The sequence below is a fragment of the Barbus barbus genome, assembly GCF_936440315.1.
Source record: "Barbus barbus genome assembly, chromosome: 34".
Classification (NCBI taxonomy): Eukaryota; Metazoa; Chordata; class Actinopteri; order Cypriniformes; family Cyprinidae; genus Barbus; species Barbus barbus.
In genome coordinates, this window is record NC_136762.1 from 6843999 (window position 1) to 6860151 (window position 16153).

Consider the following 16153-nt stretch of genomic DNA (forward strand, 5'->3'; position numbering starts at 1 on the left):
ATGGCAAAACAAAGGACTACAACTGCACTCCACTCTTTTTCTCTTTTTCTGTTTGCTCCATGTCATGGAGAGAAGTTGCATTGGGTCGCTGTGCTTGCTCTCTAACGCATACATTTATTATTTGTTTATTTTTCAACATTTGAAGACTTTGTTTTCATCAAAAAGTTCCCTTACAACACACTGAAAGAATGCAAGGAAGAATCAGTTTATTAAATTTGTATAACATTAGGCAATTTCTTTTGATTTGTTAAAAATATTAATTTATTCTTGGGCATTTTAGCTGAGTTTAAAGACTGTGCTCAATTAAAGAAATCATGAAACATAAATAAATATGAGCACTGATATTTTTGGTAATTGCGAGTTGTAATTTAGCTATATATTGGATGACGTTTCTGTTTTTGTTATTTTAAGAACCTCTTTATTTTCTGTTGACTATGTTGTATTTGTAAGTGCTGGTCAGCTCATAGCTCAAAGAGGCGTGGACGGCAGCTGATGTTTGTTCTGCACCATTCATTTTTATGCAGATTGATGTCAGATTAATTGGATCCGTTTTAGAAATACTTAGCAATCAATACCGCAGTGAGAGGAAAGCGACCCTTTTAAAGGCTCATGGGCAAGGTCAACATGATGTCACGCGCTTCTAATTAATGGACAATTAACTTAATGTCCCAAGAGTTCCCCAAATTCTCACCCCTTTTGAAAACTAATAATAAAAGCCAGACTAAAATTAGGTAAAGTAAAGCTAATATATTCGTTATGTAATGGAGAATCACCAAGATCATATCAGCTAAAGGCCTAGATTTAATGTAGGTTATTTAATTTGAGCATTGCTGGGCATCTCCAAAAATGTGTCCCAAAGGCATCAGAGATCAATTTCTGTTTTACAAACATTTTTTTTCCTCCAAGTTATATGAATGTAGTCGGGCTACATGAATTGAGAGCAAGCTCAACTCCGCAGATTAATAATTGTCAGTGCTGCATGCAAGAAAAAAAATATTCAGCGGGCTGCCCTCGCACCGACTGCCCACGCGCCTGGCTGAGGGAGGGGGAGAGAAGTAAAAGTTTATCATTTTCATAAATCCATAACGATGGTCAAATCTCAATTAAACAACATAAAACGTTTAATGAAACCGTTTTACAATCATTTACCCGAACAGTGATTAATGCGTCTTCATTTAAAACACAAAAGACCGGGCGCCTTGGACGCTCGAGACTGCTTCATTATAATTAATGTCTCCGGTTCCTCGTGCACCCGGAGGTCGCGAATAGCTCCGTCCCGCGCCCACTGATCTCTGAAGATCTGACACGAGAGGGATCTCGCTGGCTATTGCAATCTGACAAGATCTGTAATACTTGGGTGATGAATCGTTCCCAACTTTTTTGACGATGCTGGCAGCTCGGGGGTGTGCGCATGTGCGAAGGTGTCCAAACTGACAATGCTGGAGAGATAGTGCGTCTAGGATTGAGAATCACAGAGAAAAAGGACAGAGGAAAAAAGAAAAAGGAGAAAAAGATTCGAGAAAAAATCCGACAAATCCACGCCGAGAGACGGGCATCATGAGGTCCAAAGGCAGGGCAAGGAAACTGACCACTGGTAGGTGCAACATCTCCTTTTTAGCCCTTTTCAACTGCCATCTTGTCCATGTGTATGATGCATAGAAACATTTTAGGCACTAAACAGTTACAGTCAGCAGAGCCCAGCGGTTTCAGTCGCTCGTAAGAGTTGAAGACAAGCTAAACTCGAACCGCAGCGCGCGGTCGGACATCGCAAAGCCAGCTTCGAAACTGGCATAAAAGTTGAGCGTGCCGCACAAACTTTTTAACTATCGCACGCTGTAATCGCGTTCTCTATTCAAGCCCCGAGCGCCCCGGCGTTCGATAAAACAACACCGTTCGTGCATGTTTCTACGGCTCCGGTCACATCAATTTGCAGCCGCGACTTTGAAAAGACAGCTTCGCCTAGTCGACAACAGAAAGCAGCTGCGGAGGCACGCTTTTAAATGCAAACAGGTAGCTTACAGCTGCAGATTTTACGGCAGGCAATCCAATGAAATGCATATATGCTAGATTAATAGGACTGTGGTTAAAAAGTGCTTTGAAGTATTTTGATGTGGGCATTAATATCCTACCCTTTTTTCTATGTAATTGTCGATTCTGCTTGTGCAACAAGTGATCAAATCTCGTTATGAATTTTTGTTCCGGTATGAACAGCCCGGAGAAATGTTTTTGTTTGTTATGGCCCTCTAAACGGTCGACTGTAATCTTAGCTTTTGATTACGGGTTGCCTTAGGCGCTTGTTTGAGTTGACGTTCAATGCCACGCCACAACACAAGCTCAAACGCCGAAACTCAACATCAAGTAGTTAGTGGGAAGTTGTTCCCCTCCTCATTGGATTTATTCGGAACGAATGCATTTCGCTCAGGTCTGTGAATAATTCGACCCCCCTCGTGCGCAGTAGGCTGCTGACTCTCATTTGAGCAATTTTCTTTTTTGCTGTTTTCCAATAAACTCTCATTGTGGTCCTCGCCACGAAAATCCATGCAAATATTTCACAGTGTTTAAAAGCGTTTTATACTCTCGGGGCAGAGCTTAAAAGTTTTGACATTTTTTTAAAGTCCGCTATACTTTCAATAATTAACTTGATAAAATTAAAAGAAAAAAAAACCTTGATGTGTATTTATTTAAAAAATAATAATAGACCGTGACAGCTGGTCAAAAACATATTGTTGACTGTATGTGTGAAGGTAACAAAAGAGGCAGTGAAAACAAAGTAAAGGATCATTTTGCTCTTGAATTATTGTTTCCTTTCCTGTCGACAGCACCGTGATGGGCTAGACACTGCGCGCGCTCCGTCTGGACAGAGACAGGGGTCGTGCGGGTCTTATCCGTTCAATAAACTACCTCTTGAGCCCTATGCCCTGCCATTGTACAGTGAGAGGGATTTTTTTGCGCACAGCAGCAAGTTGTCAAACACTCTCACATGCACACGCGCTCTCTTGTCCACACATATCTATAGCCTATACGACCAGACAAAGCAAATTCACTTTTGTGTTTTCCTGTTGTTGCTGTTATATGGGTGAATCGTCACTTTTTGTCACAGGTGTAAAAAATTGTATTATTCGAGAGAGATCTCACTTTTTATATTTATATAGGCTGTCATTAATATTGATATAATTTAATAAATAACCATGGACATCACCCCTCCACTATTTTATGATTTAGCTCTAGAACACATCTTTTCTCCTCTTTTAAACTAGTTTCTAGACTTTAGATTTGTATTAATGACATCTGAAAGCCAAGTTGAGTAGGCTAGTAGCTTCACAGTCTATGCAGGCTAATTGACACAAATGAACACGTTTAATTTTTTATTAATATGGAAAGGGAATAGAATGATGTTACATACTGACACTTTTCTGTTGTGCTCAATTTTTGGTCAAAACAAATCAAGTCGAGATATATTCGCCAAGATTGTTACAAACCTTCCCACCCTCTCTGAGCTCCGGCTTTATTATGTAGGCTACTATCTGAGAATAGCGGGATAATTGTCGAGGGGTGTATTTAAAGATTATTATTTACCCAAGATTTAAGAAGAAGATTTCTACCTATTAAGTGAAAGGGAAAGAATGTTCTGGACCGCGCGGGTCCCGCGAGACACTGGCCTCTCTGGCCTCGCGCCAGCCCTGCACTATGTCAACATTGAATATTTCAATTCCCAGACTCCTCATAACGGGGCCCGTCTGCCGGTAAAAGCGCGATAGTCTGAGTAGATGCGGACTCGGTTTCCTTGAAGGGGAAAAAAAGGAAAAAGTAATCTCCTCTCCGTGTGGCCTCTGCCGCGCGCGCTCACCGCACATCACTCTGGCTGCACGCGCTCGCATTGATGTGTGTGAGTGCTGGAAAGGTAATAAAAATCGGTCGTTTAGCTGGTGTGTGTGCACGACATGTTTTGTGGATTTGGCCAGCGGTGCCGGACATTTCACCTGTAGGTCCAACAGTCTTAAATTGTCTATAATATTTTAACACGCCGTGCCAAGTGTCCTATATCCCTCAGCATGATGTTGCAGGTTTACTATGAATGGGGTAAAATTACACCTCATGAACGGGAATAATTACCTTGACCTGCCAGAAATCAGATTGGTAGGGTTTCACAATGGCATAAGCTACTGACGGATCTTGACAATTTTAATTTCACATTTTATCGTACACTTTAAAGTCTGCCAAATTGACCTTGTCTGAATGTCTTGATGAAAATGGGTTCATTGCTTCTTGTAGGCAATATACCTGTTCATGAATAAGATTAGAACTTTATTGTCACTGTGCAGAGAGTACAGAAGCAGTGAAATATAGCGTCCAAGTGCTAATAAACAAATTAAACTTGCAACTGAGGTAGAAATGTCAGTCAGGTGCAAGGTAATATAGACACGTGTTTCAAACAATATTTACGTGTACATTAGTTTATGTAAAAGATGCATATTATGGAAAATATAGCCTATGTAGCCTACATTGTATTGCCTATTAGCTTATTTACAGTTGAACAGAATAATGATTTATATTAAAGTGCAGGCAACTGTAAAGTTCTTATTAAATAATAAAGCTGTTAAACCTAGAATAAAACCTTTTAGAAATATCTTCAGTCGGATTTAGTTTTCTAAGTGCAGCCGTTATTTACCGTCATATAGGTGTCTGTGAAATTACAGACTTTAAGATAAATTCAGAAGCATTTCCCCCTCGCTCATTGAGGCCTAACTATCTGATTTCTCTTTTGATGATAACTGCATTTGATAAACTGCACATGTTCAGCAAGACTTTTGATTGTCCCTTTGTCCCATTCGGCGTCTTCGACAGCTCCATCAGTTTCACGCCACGACTTTTGTTTTGACTTTGATGTGACTCACTTCACCGTGAAAGTGTCCAAACAACGGAAAATCAACTCGACGGTGAGAAAGGGAAAAAAGAGAAGGGGCTCCAAATTTAACAATGTGACATTCCGCGTGAGTGAAGCGCGTGAGAATAAGCCCCGCGCGCGAGCATTCTCTCCGCTTCTTCTCAGACACGGGCGCGCGTTAGAGTCTGCATTGTGCAATGGGCCGTGCTGCTGCGTCCCGCGTCCGCCGCACCCAGGGCTCATTATAGAGCCCATTCAGAACGGGGTGAACGGATCGGGCCATTTAAAAAGGTGAGCGCGAACCGGATTAAACGCTCGTTCGTTTGCCTGATGCTGAATCTGAGAGCTCGGTGGAAAAAATGTCCATGTTTCATGGACAGTGAACCGTGTCTGGCCAAAACATTTTTCAGACTCGCTGGGGACGGAAGAAAGCAAGAAAAAAAAAAGTTTATATTGTCTTCACTTCTCAGACTGTGAAAAAAGTGGAAATCTACTATGTTAACGTCTCAATTTTTTACCTCTTGAGTAAATATTTACTTTTCTTCTCTCTCTCTTCCCTGGCATGATATACTACAAAGTTTTAGTTGAGTTCCTGGGATTGTAATGCTTTCCCTTGGAGAATTCCTGTGCCTCTTTTCAGCTTCCATGCATGCATGTCCACTCTGAAAAGATCAGTGAGTCTAAAACTGAAGACTTTTGTTTCAAAGACAAAGTCGAAGTGAACGATGAGTTAATTACGAGTAAAACAGTGGGCCGTGATGGGGTCAGTTTAAAATGAGGATAGCGTTCCCAGGCATTGAGCGTGTGCATCTGCGTAAGATGGAGAGAGTTGCAGGCCACTGTGGGTTTTGATCATGATTGATCACATGTTCTCAAAGGATTGATTGATTAGCCAGAAGCTGCTGAGATTAGCCAAAAGGTCTTCTTATGTCCTGGGAAATTATCCTCTTGTCTGTTTGTGGGAGATTTCATCTGAGTAAAAAAACAGGAGGAGATGAGATGGAGGAGATATGTTTATGATGTATATATGATTCTTTGAATCGTGCGTCAGAGTGTCCCATAGAGGCCAAAGTAAGAAGCGATTTCCTTGTATATGTTAGGAGAGGAAGGAGTGGATGTAGGTGACAATAACACAGTTACCCTCATCCATCAACCCTTATAAAACCACTACTTTCGCTCCTTCTCGCTCTTTCTTTCTTCCTCTCTCTTTCCCTCCCTAATGACTCAACGAGTGTCTGCGTCTGCCGAGAGTGAATTGAAATGGCCGGGTCAACGGTTTATTTATCTTGTGCTCTGATTGGTCAGGGGTCAGGTCATATGGATGTTTATTTGGAGATTTGATTGGTGTGACTGATGGCTATGTCGTTTGTGTTCCACAGGGAATTATGGGGGTTGTTGTTCAGTACGTCCAGTCACTTTTTATCCCCGAGCGACAGGTCCTGAATCAGTCTACCAAAGCTCTGCCTTGACTGAAGTCAGCAGGAACCATGAACTGAGCGCAGGCATCAGGCCAGTTGAGTAATAAGTCAATGTCAAGTCAACACCTCCGAAACCATCAGATGTCACTGTTTGACTGGTCTTGACTCATCTTTACTTAGAGAGGAAGCATTATTCAAGTTTATTTACTCAGTTCATAGTTTATATGAGACTTTCACTTACATGTCTAAAAAGTTTTCTCATTGAAATTTAAAAACTAAAGGCAAATGTTAGTGAAAATGTAGCATGAGTTAAAAGAGTCAACCTGTACATTTCAATTCAAGTTTATTAGCCTTTTTTGTATATAGAATGTTTTCTCACCAAGTATTTTAACACTAGATTTCTCACCAACATTGCTGCTTTACATCAGAATGATCATATTTATGATATGAGTGCACATAAATGCCACCACAATGTCATAATTACTGGTGAGTAAACTTGGTATTTTCTTTGAGCGCTTTGTTCTGAGTTTGGGGACGTTTAATTAAAGAATCATGGCGGAAGCAAATTAAGGTATTGGTCATTAAGTTTGAATTGTGAATGGTGACTACAACCTAATTATTATGCATGTTGTGTTCTCTTTTTTGGAGAACAGCAGTTCAAGTTAAAGCATGCAAGGTTTGTGAAAAGATGTGGATGTGTGAGAAAACTACATCTCCCATCATTCTCTGTGGCTGCAAGTCAAAGCATTTTCTGAATAAATGGAAAATGAAATATGAAACACAACTGACTGTGGGTTAACAGAACTCGTGCTTGTCTTTCACATTGCTTTTCACCCTGGTCAAGAATTAATATTGTATTTTCAGGTTTTGATTTTTCATACTGTATATTTGTAAACGCCGGGTTAACACCTTCTTTTTGTCTTTTTTTTGTTGTTGCATATTTACGGTTTAAGTGCCATTAATTAGACAAACACCAAACCAACCTTTTTACATCTTGTCTCGCACTTGTGCATCATTTTCTTTATTATACCGTCCAGTTAGTCTTGATTAGCCTTTTTAATTTTTCACTCCAAGTAACTCATTCTGATTGTCATTTTGATTTCCCTCAAACGCTGACAAAAATAAAACTCATGAAAGTTCTGATCATACAATGCTCATGAATATGTAATGAGACAAGCGCCACTTAGATTGGCTGTTTGTTACTGTATAAACCCAGGAACAGCAGTTCTAGACCTGCAGAGCAGGTTTTCGTAACCCAGGGTCGAAAGTTCATGTGTCTAAATACAAACTGACAAATGTGAAACATTACTTTATTTGGGATTAAATGCAGAGTTTCAAAAGACAAGTGAACCTAGGTTAAATGCAGTGTGAAAATCCCAAATTTGATGTCCGTAGCACAGCTGTAAGTATGAGCTGTATAGCAAGTGTTACAATAAGAAAAGGCTTTACAGATTTACAATTACTGGTACATTTTAACTTGACATAATGGTATAGAGCACAATGTTCATCTCCTCCCTTCTCATTTGAGCTGAAGGTCACCCCACAGAACCAGCGGAAGGTTATTGTGAAGTTTATGTCCTTAAAGCGCTATAGATTAAGTGCAGATCTGTCTCAGCCAGCATGAACAAGTTCCTATAATGTGGTTTATGCAGGAAGAAGCAGGTCGGTCATTAGCAGATTCAGTCAGTGGTGCCAGTTGGTCCTCAGGGGTGTGTTCTCTATGAGTTAAATGTTTGCACAGAATTAATATGTGTTTGTACGTGTAGGTGTGTGAAAGAGTCCGAATGGATCTGACGTGCAGCCTGGGTGCCGTACGGACATTGTGAGAACAGTGTGTGTGTTTGTGTGTGTGGGTTTGGGAGGCCTGGGAACCTTTCAGTTGTGTTTACCACAGGGAAACCAGTACCAGCACAGAACAATGAGTAAAGCTCTCCCTGCCCTCAGTCCAAAGGTCAAACTGTCTCTGATAAAGATATGAACGCGCACACACGCATATCCATACACGGACACACACACAAAGGCTCACCAGTGCGCTGCCGACAGTCTGCCCAGGGTGTGTGCCAAGGTTGAGGTCATTATCTACAGACGGTCCCAAAAGAAACTAAGCATATTTTTGTACTGCGAATATGTGTGTGTGTAAATCACACTTTATTGATGGGTGTGCATATTGTTGACTTCATTTGTCTGCTTGTTGGTCAGACGGGCACCTCCCTTGTTCCATTGTCTGTGTGTGTTTAGATGAAATCAGTATTCCTAAGAGTTACCTGCATTGTGTTTGTATATATCTGCGTGTATTTCAGGTTGTTTGTTTCTAGTGGTGTGGACGTGAGTTCATAGCTCCCTCTTTTATTGATCTCTTTGGATTCGCACAGTTGTTGTTGTTGTTGTGTGTGTGTTTGCTGTCTACTACACACTTTTTATAGGAATTAGGTAGCATTAGGATAGCACTGTTTGGCATTAAGCAGTAATGTACGTTAGCTAATGATACAACTATGCAGATGTCGGCCAACAGTCCTGGAGCAGGTACTAACCGCATTTGCATTTCCTGAAGGAAGTACCAGTTCTTGCGAGGCAGCAATAGAATAGTTAGTTTTAGGTAAGGGCTTTGCATTTGTGTAAATGAAATGCTGCTTTACAGGAGTTGTGATGTTATGATACTCATCTTTGTCTGTCGCGAGAATCAAAATATGAGCGTCTTTACAGTTTAAAGGCATAAACAGATGTATCACAATTCAGATCTAAATTGCAAGAGAGATTACACAATATAGAGTACAAATCTGTTGTTGTCAAACGTTTACATAAACTAAAATTATCTACAAAACAATAGCTGAATTTGGAATAGCATACTACTTTTATTGTTTCTGGCTTAAAGTACGAAAGGAGTATGACCTTTGTGTGGTTGTCCAGTTGGTCGGATAATAATCTGATTATTTAAGAATCTGCTGGCATGTGGTTTACACGCAAGTGTGTGCTCGAATTAGGGATGTGTAAAACAGATTATGCATAGTAAGTAGTTTTTTTTGTTTGTTTTTAAAGAAATTTATTGTTAAAAGCGGTTTGTTAAAAAAGAGCTGCTTTGATGTTTGGGTGCTTTAGAAAGAATTAGGCCTAATTTAGATTCTCTTATTATGTCCCAGCATTCATTCAGTAAATCATTCAGTGAGTTAGTTATTTTCCCTGTCCAAATACTGCTGTTTAAAAGTGTGGGGTCAATAAGAATTTATTTATTTATTTAAGAAATTAATGCTTTGAGAATTCAGCAAGCACACATTAAATTGATCAAATGTGTTAGTAAAGACATTTGTTACAAAAATGTAAAAATAAATGTGGTCTTTTCATCCAAAAATCCTGAAATAAATGTATTACAGTTTCCACAAAAATATTAAGCAGAACAACTGCTTTCAGCATTGATAATAATAAGAAATGTTTCTTGAGCACCAAAATCAGCATATTAGAACATATAGTATCAGCATATTATATATTATTTCTGAAGGATCATGTAACACTGACGACTGGAGTAATGATGCTGAAAAATCACAGGAATATATGAAGAGTTCATTTGCAAAAACCGATAACTCCATTTTTTTTTTTTTTTTCAGAAATCACGTTTTTTTTATTGCGCATTCCAAGTAATATCAATCAAACTGCAGTTTTTATTAAGTAATAATAACTTGCAGGTAATTTACAAAATTAAAGTTCACTGAAAATGTGTTTTTTTTACATATTAAAAGTTTGTTTTTATAGCAAAAGCAGATAACTCCAACAGTCGTTTTTTGGCAAAAGCAGATAACTCCGCATTTCATGTTTTATAGTTTAAAAAACACTGATTTAATCTTTGTAATCTCCTCAGATGACAATGTAGATGCCTGACAAAGGTTGTTATTGTTGTGATCATAGACTGTATGGATGTGATTACACGCAATACATGGAGCTTTTCAAAATGTTTCAGCCTTTTATTCCCTGAAGATATCACAGGTTCATCAAGTTCGTCGAAATTATCCATCCTCGATCACATTTAGTCAGCTTTGATGAAACTCCTCTCAGCTAGCACGTCTTTTCAAAGTGAAAGTAGCCTCATCACCTGACCTGAATACAGTGCACTGATTTGCTAAATTGGACTTGTCGGGTTCTGATCAAAAACAACAAGGGCGCTTGTCGGCTTCTGCAGTAAAACGTGAACCCGCGATGCCTTGAGAGTGGACAATACTGGCTTTTTTAACAAAACGTGTTTAGGGTTCAGATCGTGCTATATGTGGAGAATTTATTTGTTTTTGCAAATGAGCTCTTCATTTGGTGCAGTCGTGGCCTAATGGATAGAGAGTTGGACTTGTAACCTGAAGGTTGTGGGTTCGAGTCTCAGGTCCGGCAGGGATTGTAGGTGGGGGAGTGAATAACCAACACTCTCTCCACCCTCAATACCACGACTGAGGTGAGACCCTTGAGCAAGGCACTGAACCCCCAACTGCTCCCTGGGCGCTGCAGCATTGGCTGCCCACTGCTCCGGGTGTATGTTCACTACTGTGTGTACACTTGGATGGTGTTAAATGCAGAGCACAAATTCTGAGTATGGGTCACCATACTTGGCCACACACCACTTCCCTTCCTTCCCCATATTATGTTTTTAAAAAATAAAACAATAGAACAGTTATTTTAAATTATATAAATATTTCACAACTTTTGTGTTTTAATCAAATGGTAAATGCTGCCTTGGTGAGCATAAGAGACTTCTTTCAAAATCATTAAAATAAAAAATATAATCAAAAAGTCTTGCAAACCCCAAACTTTTCAGTTGTATATGTGAGAAGTTGACTATTCAACCATTATGATTGATTCCTATTATGAATGTGTATGTGTGTGCTTTCAGAAATGTTAGTAATGATTGGCAAGGATCTCCTCTCTGTTAGCTCTGTTTGGATTCCAGCCATTAACAGGAATTAATCAACAATTGCTTTGTGAGCGGCCTGATAACAGCCTATTACATACTCTTTTTCAGAAAGTCCCCATCTTTATGTTCCAGCGTGGTGTGATATCCAGAGGGTGTGTGTATCTCTCACTCTCTCTCTCTCTTTTGTGTTTGTGATGAACTCAAGTGAGAAGTTTAAGCACATATTGTTCGAGAAGGTCAAGGAACAGGAAAGACGAGGACATTTCAACACACCTTTCATCTCTGTCAGATACACACACGCATAAACACTCACTAAAGCCTTATTTGTACATAAAGTCAGGTAAAATTGTTTCACAAATTGATTCGTTTTCAAATAGAACCTACGTTTTTTTGGTTAATTCAATCACAATCCATGAAATAACAGACGTCCTCTTTTAATAACTGTACTCAACATTGTTTAGAAAACTAATCCCTTGAAAAGTGCTTAACTCTTTGTCTCTATAAGCCTACTTTACTCTCTCTCTCTCTTCATACATGACCTTTGTGTTTGCTTTTAAGACATAAAAGCAAATATGACCTGTAGATAAACTAATTGAATAATTTATACAAATGACTTGGACTTTTTGTGTGCAGAGAAAATATTTGCTAAAGGCCAATATATTGTAACCCTTAATAGATATAAGCAGATAGGTTTCCACCGTTGCGGTGCACTTTAACAATGGTGAGGAAGCTCTCCCATCAACCTGTGATGATTTATCAATCCACTAACGTGAATGTCCATTTTATGATTGTTAACTAAAACATCAACTAGTTTAGGTATGCACTTTGAGACACTTTGAGAAAAACAATTGTCTTTTTTCTTTCCTTTGCACATCAGCATCACCCTAGCTTGCCTGATTGACCAAGGAAGCTTTGCTGGTTAAACTAGTTAAGAAGCCTGTTGGTAACCATGCAGTCTACCATTTATTATTAGTTAGTCTTTAAAAACTAATAATTAAAAAAAATCGAAAAATGTCTCTAGCAAATGTGACCCTGGACCACAAAACCATTTATACATAATCTGAAAGCTGAATAAATGAGCTTTCCATTGATGTATGTATTGTTAGGATAGGATAACGTTTGGCCGAGATACAACTATTTGAATATCTGGAATCTGAGGGTGCAAAAAATCTAAATATTGAGAAAATCTCCTTTAAAGTTGTCCAAATTAAGTTCTTAGCAATGCCTATTAATAAAAAATGAAGTTTTGATATATTTACGGTAGTAAATTTACAAAATATCTTCATGGAACATGATCTTTACTTAATATCCTAATGATTTTTGGCATAAAAGAAAAATGGATAATTTTGACCCATACAATGTATTTTTGGCCATTGCTACAAATATACCCCAGCGACTTAGCACTGCTTTTGTGGTCCAGGGTCACAAATCTCAAAATGTTCATATTGTTTATTATATATATATATATATATATATATATATATATATATATATATATATATATATATATATATATTGCTGTGAGGGAAAAATGGATCATACCATGATCATAAGTTGGTTAAGATGGTTTTTGTAAGCTGATTTAGATTCAATTTGTTAACGCATTAGTTATCAATGAACAGTTTTTGACAGTGAGTATTCATTGCTTCCTCATCTACTCACTTAATACGCTGTGACCTTTGACCTCTCAGATCAGACTGGCTTGGGTTGGAAGAACATTATGTGCTTTTTCTGAATGAGGTCATCTTCAACTGTATAGCAGGTCATATTGTGTTTGTGTGTGTTTTCGGGCGAGAGAATAAAGGAAGGTAACTGTGATTAGCAAGAGTCGTGTTACCTATGAAGGGGAATTTGGACGTGCGACGAGGCCGGTCCATCGCAGTCGGATCTTTTCCATTTCGACCTGGAGATGAGACGCGTCCAAACTCACACAGACTGAGGAAGAGGCCAAACAATAGAGACAGTAGAGATTCCCTTCCTCTCCCAGCGGCATTCCAAAGATTCCCAGCGGCCGGAATCTGGTCCCAGCCCAGGAATCTGGCCCTCACTCTACGCTTTGATGAGCCCTGTTCCCAACACTTCCTGAGATTGTGACTCATCTACAAACAAACTGAAAACAACCTGAGTGAGAGATGGAGAAGGACAGAAGGAGAGGGTGGGAGAGAACGAGTGATGGAAAAAGAGAGAGAGAGACTGAGACTGGACCACAGGATGTCCTGTTTTGATTAGCGTTAGCATCTCCGCTCCCCCTGAAGAAATATTATTCTAGCGGTTTCGGGAGCTCCGTCTTCACGCTGCTCTTCTTCCACACACACACTTCCCTTCAGAGTGCCCAGATACTCCTTCTGTTAATTTGTGAATTGCATGTAACTGGATAGGAGCTGTGTGGTTCGCAAGGAGGAACATGCTAATGTTGTGATTACCTTTGCAGAACACAAAGACCCTACTGAAAAGACCAGATTAGATGTGTATGAGTTTTCAGTGGTGGATTGGTGCTGGTCTAGCTGCATGATCCTATTAATGAATCTACATGGCCAAAGAGGTTTTACCTAGGTTCGGTTTTACCTTAGGTTCTGTTGGTAACCATGCAGTTTGTAACTATTATTTTATTAAATTTTTTATCCTTATTTATTTATGTTTTCTACCTTTTACTTATTTCAGTATTAGATATTATTTTGTGCATGTGCATTTTCTGTATTTTTACTTTTAGATTACCTTTGTCATCGTTTAACGTAATGTTTTTCGTACTCTAGATTATATATATTTTGATGCTGTGAGGAAAAAAAACATATACAAACTTAAGGTAGTTAAGACCGGTTTTGTTGGCTGCATGGTTTACATCTCTAGTGGTAAAAATTTCCATAAAGGTTTAATTTGTCGATTTGTTAATTAGTTTTGCATTAGGGCATCATGAGCTAACAAAGAATAATTTTTGACAATTTATGTAGGTTAATGTTCGTTTTGAAATATAAATATGCTATTGTTCATTGTTATTAAATGTTTCCACATAATACATCAAATAATGCAACTGTTTTCATTGTTAGTTAATTTTAGGTCCATTAAATACATTTAAAAGATGCAATAACCAATAAATATATATTTTTAAAATATTTTTAACAATGTATTAGGAAATGGTGAAATGAACACAAATGAAGATTAATTAATGCTAGTGCAACTAATTTAAACACTTTTAACAAAAGAAATGTATACATTTTGAAATGTTAGAATGCTTTAATATACAGTATGTAGAAATTAAATTTGAATAACAGATGAATACAAGCTGTTGAAATATTGGTCATTGTTTGTTCATCTTGCAAAATTCATTAGACTAACTAATGTTAACAAATGGAACTTAATGTAATATTTAATCACCCTAAGTTAATCAGGTTAAAACCAGATTCACAAACTGGTAAACCATCTAGAGCAGTTTGGACCATGTAAAAACCATGTAAAACCAGCTACCAGCTGTTTTTTCCAGGAGGATGACCAACCATGCTGGTATTTTCAGCAGGGAGATGGAGACATTGAGCACTGTAGTGTGTGTGTGTGTGTGTGTGTATGACATATAGTCACTGTTTTACTGTAGTTCACTGCTCCCTCTAGTCTAGGCCCCATAGAGCAGATGTTTGACTCCTTAGGGCCTCAACCCAGTTTCTCTCTGTCAGGCAGACATCAAGTCAGTGGACGGTAGTGCTTGCTGGGTCACTAGCAAAGCTGTGTAAATCTCTGTTTGAATGTGTGTGTGAGAGAGAGCATGTGCGTCTTTGGACCTTTGTGTTTAGCGGGTCATCAGAGAAGCTAATGAATTTTTATCTCGCTGTCCGTCTCTCACACAATCACACACACGCACAAACTTCTCTAGAGAGTCACACTTCTGTCAGTTCTCCCCCACTCTGCTGGTGCCCGGCCTGGGCTGCCGTTTAAATTTAGCTCCCTGTCTGGCCCCGGCCTCCTGGGACAGATGGATGAGGGGAGTGAAGACTGAAGAGGAGGAGTGCAGATCCGAGCAAAAGGCTGAGAGTTTGGGAAAATGAGGGAGACGTCTCATCTCATTCGTCAGTGAAAAGAGATACTGTGCTGACATATAGTGAAGTGTCAGCCAAGCACAACACTGCACCCAGACACAGACACACACAGAGAGAGTTTGGGGTTGTAGCCAGAAGACAAACTGGCAGACTTAGTAGTTCAGGCTGAGGGAATTTATTCAGAATATTCTTGTATTAATATATTGTTGTCATACAGATGAAGCCATGAATTCGTCAACAGTTTCTCATTTCAAGAATACATTTGGGGTGTTCTTAGTGCTTAAACTAAGAAATTAAAGGAATAGTTCACCCAAAAATTTAAATTTGCTGAAAATGTACTCAAACCAAAATATAGATGTTTGTTTCTTTATCAGAACAGATTTGGGGAAATTTAGCATTACATCACATGCTCGTGAATGGATCCTCTGCAGTGAATGGGTGCCGTCAGAATAAGAGTCTAAAATTATGTTAAAACATCACAGTAATCCATACAACTCCAGTTCATCAGTTAAAGGGTTAGTTCACCCCAAAAAAACGACTTTATTCAACAATTCAGCATACGCTGTTTACATTAAGTGTTTACTCTCCAAAATGGTGCCAGGGTGACACGGAGGAGACGAATAGTTGAATATAGCTTTTTTTTTTGCGCACAAAAAGTATTCTTGTAGCTTTGTAAAATTAGAGTTGAACCCCTGATGTCACATGGATTATTTTAGCGAGCTCCTTGCTACGTTTCTGGACCTTGATCGTGTAAGGATCCTTGCTGTCTATGGGAGGGTCAAAGAGCTCTCAGAATGCATCAAAAATATCTTAATTTGTGTTCCAAAGATGAATGGAGGTCTTACGGGTTTAGAACGACATGAGGGTGAGTAATTAATAACAGAATTTTCATTTTTGGATGAACTATCCCTTTAACATCTTGTGAATTGAAAAGCTGCTT

At 38.8% G+C, this 16153-nt stretch overlaps 1 protein-coding gene across 3 annotated transcripts in view; it reads left to right on the top strand.

Moving 5' to 3' along the window:
- The first annotated feature begins 1407 nt into the window (after nucleotides 1-1407).
- LOC306854462 (MDS1 and EVI1 complex locus protein EVI1-A-like) overlaps nucleotides 1408-16153 on the top strand; it is a 165856-nt gene continuing 151110 nt past the window's right edge. For 2 of the 3 annotated variants that reach the window (XM_079392489.1, XM_079392491.1), the window contains exon 1: nucleotides 1496-1594. In XM_079392489.1, the coding sequence (XP_079248615.1) occupies nucleotides 1558-1594 (37 nt within the window). In that variant the 5' untranslated portion in view covers nucleotides 1496-1557. Of the gene's footprint in view, nucleotides 1595-16153 lie in introns of all 3 variants that reach the window. The other variant, XM_079392490.1, reaches the window with a different exon arrangement.